The sequence below is a fragment of the Brassica oleracea genome, chromosome C8 (assembly GCF_000695525.1).
Source record: "Brassica oleracea var. oleracea cultivar TO1000 chromosome C8, BOL, whole genome shotgun sequence".
Taxonomy (NCBI): Eukaryota; Viridiplantae; Streptophyta; class Magnoliopsida; order Brassicales; family Brassicaceae; genus Brassica; species Brassica oleracea.
In genome coordinates, this window is record NC_027755.1 from 27,083,265 (window position 1) to 27,091,382 (window position 8,118).

Sequence of the window (8,118 nt, forward strand, 5' to 3'; positions counted from 1 at the left end):
CGTTATATTTTGAATTTTTCAAAACGTCTATATATTATTAGAAATTTGAAGATTCTCACTCTGAAAATTTTGTGATCAATAGATTATTTTTTTTGTTATGATAAGTTACAAATGATCATAAAATATAACGCATATGAATTTTTATTTAATAAATATTCAAACTAAATAATATATATATATACTAATGATTTAAAGCAACAAGATTGACTGATCAATTTAGTTGTCCAGTTGAAATCTTTCAAAAGTATGTGAAAGACTAAAGTCAAACTAAATATGAATTTAGAATAATAGTTATATTTTACTAACCAAAATACCGAAAAAAACAGAACCGAATCGAAACCAACTCGATATCTGGATTGAACACCCCTAATCCAAATGAAGCCAAACTATTGTTTCATTCTCCAAAATATAATAAAAATAATAACTTAATTCCGCGCAAGGCGCGGATCTTATCCTAGTGTACAGTATTTTTATACACATGATTTATGGCAGTTTAATTATCTGTAGAATCTTTCTCGGAACCATGTGACCGTATTAAATGCGATATTACGTGTAAGCTAATCATAGTCATATTTGTTTTATCAGTAGTATTTGAGTAAGCGCCGTTCTTATTTTCATGCACATGTGATAATTAGTTTTATCGAATGAGATTATGGCAATTTGCATGTAATAAGAGTATAGGCTCTAAACAAACAGAAGATACAATTAAATATCTGTTTATTTAGAATATCCGTAGAGTCGACCTTGTTTTAATTCTGAGGAAGTAAAATTCAAAACAAGATGTTTCTATTATAATTTGTCACTTATATCTGGCCTCCTGCACGATAGTTAATTGTTCAATGTTCATAACAATTATTACAGGTTAGTATATTTTGTTATCGAGTGTAAAATCAATTATTACATAAAATTATTTTTTAACATAATATATATTCTGAAAATAGATATAACCTACAAGTTCACTATATATGCATATATATAAATACAACAAACAGAACTAAAATATAAAAATGGAATCATAATACCGTTTCTGTAGAAAACATATAGTAAATTTACCAAAGTTTTTTTGGTTCAGGTGACCTCACTCCAAAGTATATATGTGCATATAATTTGAAAGAGTCGAGATTATTATTACGCATTTTGGAAAATAACATATGGTTTTATCAATCGTTATTCTTCTAATCAAATCAAACTTGCTCTCTGTTAAGGCCCTTAAGGGGTATGTATAACTAAACCGTTCTATTTAATGTTGTGCTATTGATAGAGAATGTACAAAAAGTAGAACTGGTTTTGAAAGAAATCGTAGCGTGTCATTTTAATGAAACGGTGAGATGCACGGGAGATATATAAATAATCAACTTCTTTGTGGTAATAATATACCAAAATGTTTTTTTTGTCTGAATTTTTTAATATACCAAAATGTTGGTGAAGGAAAGAAAAGAGCAAAGTGGTAATCAGAACGGTAGATAAATGGATTCCATACGGTTCACGTGAAAACGTGATTCCATTCTTTTCAATTTTCCCGGTCCATTTCTTTATTTACTCTCTGTTTTGTGTAATAATAACAGCTGTACTGTAACTCGTTCAAACTTTTTTATTTCTCTGTCAAATTGTTCAAACACACAATATAAAATTTCTTGAATGTATGAGTTTTATTTTATTTTATTTATCCTAGAGCGATCATACACTTGAATTTATACTAACCTTTACTTTTGATACTTAACTTTTAACAGAAAATTTCAGAATTAAATAGAAAGGTCAACAATTTTAGTCTTTAATAATCAAATACCAATTCAAAATTAATATCAAAATTAGACCCCTATAACAATAATTTGAAAGAAGAAAACAAAAAAAGGGGAAAGAAAGTCTATAAAAAGAGACGCTTGGGGGAGATGCATGGGTCCACTTCCTTCTTCTAACTACTCTCTCTCTCACTCTTCTCACATTTCTCTATCTGATCGAGAAAATGGATTCGATCTCCTTCGACACCGTGAAAGCAGAGAAAGCCAAGGCGCTGCATCGTTTGCAGAGCATTGGTTTCCTCTTCCGCGTAACAGAGATCTGCCTCGCTCTTCTCTTACTCTGCTGGATCTTCTCCTCCCTTCCTTTCGCCGCTCGAATCTCCGGCGAGTTTCTCCGTCGTCTCGCTTGCGTCGTCTCCTCTCCTCTCTTCATGTTCGTCCTCGGTAACTCCATCGTCGTCGCTCTTCTCACCACCAAATCCACCGTCTTCTCCAACGGCGTCCACGGCGGAGGAGAGGCGGATATCTACGACGCGTTCATCAGATCCGGTGAGAATCGCGCCAGTTCTTCCGACGTCAGAGGTATCCCGGAAGAGACCACCGTTTACGACGACAAACAGATGATCGGCACTGAAACAGATTCGGCTTCAAATTCAAATTCAATTCCGACGGTGGCGCGTGAAGATCACGCGACAACCGAACCGGAGAAGGAAACGGTTACTGATTTAGTGAAGGATCATTCTCCTCCTCCGACGAAGGTCTATCGAAGAAGCAAATCGGAAAGACAGAGACTAGATACTGTGATGAAACCGAAGCCTTCGCTCCGGCGATCGGAGACAGAGAAGTGCCGTGAAACCGTTAAGCCGTGCGAAGAAGTGCCGTTTCCGGAGGATAATCTGACAAACGAAGAGTTTCAGAAAACGATCGAAGCATTCATCGCCAAACAGTTGATTTTCCGTCGCCGAGAATCCCTCGCCGTCGTTATCCCATAATAACCACATCTAAAATGAATATATATATACATAACTATATATGTATCTTCGAGTTCGAACCAACAAGCACAGTTTTGTAAGGAAGAGACATCAAGACAAAGCACAAATTTAACAGCATAGAAGATTGATCGATCTCTGTTTTGTCCTTTCGTTGTTGGTTCGAATACGTATAGCTTCTAAAATGTTCGAATCAAGTTTGTTTTTAAAGATTTTGCATTTAGAACATGAACTATATGAATAGTGCTTCTCTGTTTCTCCTAATGTTCACGATTTTTAAATAATTACATAGTATCTTGTCCTTTTTCTATTGGTTCAGCAAGTGTCACTTCCCTGAAGTGGTAATAAAACAAACTTGGAGTAGAAACTATGTTTCGTTACATTATTGGCTTTACCAAATTACTTTAGTGCAACTGCAATCCAAGAAAAGAAAGCGTCGTTACATAATGTTATGTAATGAAATCTATGAGTGCATATTTTGAAGTTAGTAAGCCTTTGGTTTAGTACATAATGTCTACTACTCACTATTGAAGTACAAGCATTTTACTAGATAACTATATTCTGACCCGTCCTTTTTAGGTTTAATGCTTTAAGGGCATATATATTTTTTGTTTTACATCTTTTTAGGTCTTTTCAATTGGTAATTTAAATATAGGTCTAATGGCATAAATCATAATAAATAATATTCTAAATAATGATAAAAATAAAAAAAATAATAGTTGGACCATACTTTTATCAATGAGTCACACTGCTATTTTAATAGAATAGATGTTAGAACACGATCTTGATTATCTTCATCATAAAACTTAGTTTTCGATTTTATTCTCAACTAATATATATTAAAAAATCCAATCTCTAAAAATATCACGGAAAATCTATTCACTATATAAATTTTCCTATGAAAAAGGTGTTATCGTTCTAAGAACATCTCAAACTAATTTTTATGTATTTTTTAAAACATAAAAATAATATTAAAGAGGTAAATTTTGATCTAACGTATTTCTCTATAATATGTTTATTTTATTTTTGAGATAAAACATATATAAATGTTGTTTTTATTCTATATACAGAGACAAAACAACATTTTCTATATTTTTCCTCATATATATATATATATATATATATAAGTCCATTTTTCAGCACATATTTATAGATTTTGAATATAATACAATCTAATGAATAATCTTGTATTAATTAAATTGGAAGTGTTGCAGTATGTATATACGTACGTCTGACACAAACAAATAACCTTGTATCTATAACGAATTAAAAACAGGGTGTTGAACTGTAAGATGACATCAAAACAGGAAAGAACTAGTCAACTACTCGGTGAAAAACACTATTAGTAATGAAAAAGCAGATGTGCAATAAACCGACATACAAAATGGGCACGGTGTATATGATTTGGAGAGGAACATATTTCACTCTTCTGATTATTTAATGGGAATGATTGATGGTCTAGTGTCATCAATACTATTAAATTAGGAACATGCCGGATACATGTTTGGTCCAATTTTTTTTTTTAAAAACTGATTTTATATAACTATGTCTAATTATATTTAAACATTAACCACATTCTATTTTTTCTTAAAGAAAACGGTTACGATACATACCATTTACACCTTTTTTGCCGTAACCAATTCGATTTTTTGACAAACTTTTTACACAAATATAACTTCCATCGCATGTTTATCAAGAATCAGAGTTTCTAATGAAAACCCAGTTAAGCTTCATCTACTGGTTAATAAATCATCATCGTAACACTGTAAAAAATTACTCAGCGAAGAAGCAAAAATGGAGAAAAGAGACACACTGTAATTTCCAAGTACATGTTTATGAAGAATTAGGGTTTCTAATGAAATCTAAAAACATAAACCTAGAACTTGGTTGATGAGTCAAAATAATCAACCACATCAATTTATATCAAACACAGATTCACGAATATAGCTTACTCTGAAATCCGAATGACTCCATACGAATTAAGAAGAGTGTGACTTAGACTTTATGTTCATCACTAAGGAGGAAGAAACCTTCCTTCAAATTTATGTGTTAATCAATATGAATAAGTAAACATGTGGAAAATGAAAACAAAAAGATTTAAGCATAAAAATCAACAAAAACGCATAACGATCTATGGATTTTATAAGAAAAACAATGGCGGCTGTAAAACTCTGTTATGTGAAACCTAATTCGACTGGGAAAGAAAATAAGGAAAATTACGTTTATGCCATTAGTGAAAGAAAAAAAAAAATTGAAAAACACCATGGGAGCATGTAGAACCCGGGATCTGCGAACTGGTGTATAATACTCAAGATTAATCGAACAGTCCAATTAACCATGCTATTAATAATTAATCAAATATGTTTAAAGCAGATGTTATAGCCTATATTACTCTACATAAATTATAGAATACATGTAGGAGTAAGCGTCCGAATTCGATTCAGACTATTCATATATTTGTTTTTGAGATGAGATTTAAACTTAATTTGGATATTTATAAATTTTAGTTTGAATTCAGGTATTCATTTAAATTATGCAAAAAATTAAAATCCAAATATACCATAAAATATTTAAAATCCAAAACTAAAAATAGTATACAATATATAAATTTAAATAATGTAAAATAATATCTAAAATTAACATGAAACTTGGTTTTACGGGGATATTTGGCTGGAAACAAGTAGGTGTATACTATTATATATAACTGTTGACTTTATATATTTATACAAATATGATGGTCGATAAAATTTATCCTATTTAACCTATTTAGCAGAATATACAATCATGCACAAGTACAAAATTTATCATTATCAACAAAACTTAACCTATTTAGCATAAACAAAAAACAAAAAACAAATTAAAAGATTTTACATGCATCTCTTCATTTTGCAAACTATATCTTATTAAAGTTTCAAATGATGTAATTTATATATCTTATTAAAGTTTCAAATGATATTCTAACTAATCAAAACATCTACTAAATATATATTTTACAACCAGGTTTATCGGTTCAACCGCGGGTCTAGATCGGGTATGAAAATATTACTTATATCTAAATCGTCTATGGCATAAGTTTATAATTACCCAACATCACAATTCCATACAATTATTAAAATTTCTTGCTAATAATTTCTTAAAAATATTTTACACAAACATGATTACAAAGAAAAACACATATACAATAATTAAATTTCTAAAGAAAATGTAAAACAAAAATTTACTAATTGCTCAAGCCGTATGCACAGTGTCCGGTGGGTACGGCTTAGCACTAATCATAGTGCAATAATATGAATAGCAATAGTATATAAAAATGCACTTTTATGCAGAACCCACGCAGGAAAATTAAAATGAAAAGTGACTTTCTTTTTCACGAAGACCCGTAATCTCTGCTGATAAAATTTCAAAAGCAGTTTTCCACCTTTTCCCTATATCTTTTGTGTTTGTTTTTTCAAATTTTACTTATATTTATATAAATACCGATTGCCTTACAAAAAATTACTGATTGTATTTTAAATTTGTTTTTGTTAGTCCGTGATCTTTATTTGAGATCAGCAACAATGATGATTGTTTCCACCACGAACGGCTATAGGCTATTATTGCTATTGTGGTTGTTGGATTCATTCACCATGACTGCACTTTTAAGTTGATTAGCTAATGTTTTGATAAACTTGACAACCTAAAAACTACGTACTAGAGTTAGATTTTATACTATTACATAGCACACGCAGTAAATTATAGATAAAATTTATACCAAAAAAAATTATAGATAAAAATTGTCATAGTGTAAAACAAAGAAAAAAATTTACGAGGAATATTTGCATGCATAAATAAGTTTTTTTCACTGTTCCAAAGAAACTCTTTCCTATTTCATGTACTTTCACCTCAGGCTAACATCTTTGGGAGCTGATGAACGAGAGAACTTCCTTAATTTTTCATTTATATAAAAATAAAAAGGAGCTAAGAGCAACTCCATCGATAGTTTCTAGCCTAGGATATCTAAAACACTACAAGAAAACATGCTTATAACGAGGAAAAATTACGAGAAAATATATTCCTCGTAAATTTACGAGAAAATTACTATGATTTTACGACAAAACTGAATTTCGTCGTAAAGTCGTAGTAAAGTTACAAGGAAAATGTTTCGTGGTAATTTACATGTAAATTTACGTCGATTTTACGAGGAAAGAGAAAATTCGTTGTAAAGTCCTTGTAACTTTACAAGGCTTTTACGACGAAACATGCTACCATTATTTTTTGTGAAAACGTGTTTTAAGCATGCTTTACCAAACTGATACCCTCGGTTTAGAGATTTTGGAATAACTTGATTAGCTGCTATCAAAGTTACACCTCGTGAACGAATAGTTGCTAGAGAAGAATCACTTTTGCAAGAAGAAGTGTGTATCACTGAAGTGGAAGTATCTGAACAACAAACTGATGACATCCTTCTAATTGATGTGGATAACCGTCAATATGAAGATCTTTTCGACGATATGACGGATGAAGAAAGTGAAGAAGAGTTCGATGCAAGCGATGATAATCATTGTACTGATATTGTTGAAAACTCGAATGATTCAGAATGATGTAATATATGTTTTAAATATTTTTAAAAAATATATAAATCAGTTTAAGACTTAATGCAAGTGTATATTGTTTGGTTATAATAATTATTTGTTGGCTTTTAAGGATTTAATTGGAGTTTAGGGTTTAAGAGAAAATAGGATAAATGGGAGAATGGGGGAATGGGGTAAAAGGGATATGAGGTTATAGGTAAGAGACTTTGGGGGTTAGGGATTTGATTTTCAGGGATTCAGATATAGTCGTAGTAAATTCGTCGTAATGGAAAACACGGGCCTGGTATATTCCTTGTAATACACGTGTCCTTGTAAATTCGTTGTAATCATTTCCTTGTAAATTCGTTGTAAAGATTTCCTTGTAAATTCGTTGTAATGCTCCCTTGCAAATTCGTTGTAACTCTAAAAACGCGGGCCTGGTAGATTTGTCGTAAACCTACGTCCTTGTAAATTCGTTGTAATTCTTTCTTTGTTAATTCGTTGTAATGCTTTCCTTGTGAATTCGTTGTAACTTTACAAGGATTTTTTTCACGAAACATGTTACCATTATTTTTGGTGAAAACGTGTTTAAGCTGTTTTACCAAACTGATTTTGTTGTAAGCATTCTCAAGCCAAGCAAGTTAACTTCATTTCATACCCTCGGTTTAGAGATTACAGAATAATTTGATTATATTTTCTATCAAGTGGTTGTTTGATTATAGTACTTATAACTTGCGTTTTAAGGATTCAATTGGAGTTTAGGATTTAAGAAAAAATATGATAAAGGGGATGATGTGGTAAAAGGGTATGGTGTAAATAGATAAGTGATTTTGGGGTTTA

General features: G+C 31.1%; 1 protein-coding gene across 1 annotated transcript; it reads left to right on the forward strand.

Annotated features, from left to right (window-relative positions):
* The first annotated feature begins 1,886 nt into the window (after positions 1-1,886).
* Positions 1,887-3,031, forward strand: LOC106309752. Its single transcript, XM_013746877.1, has one exon. The coding sequence runs from the start codon at positions 1,964-1,966 to the stop codon at positions 2,729-2,731; it is 768 nt and encodes a 255-aa protein (XP_013602331.1). The 5' UTR covers positions 1,887-1,963; the 3' UTR covers positions 2,732-3,031.
* The last annotated feature ends 5,087 nt before the right edge of the window (positions 3,032-8,118 follow it).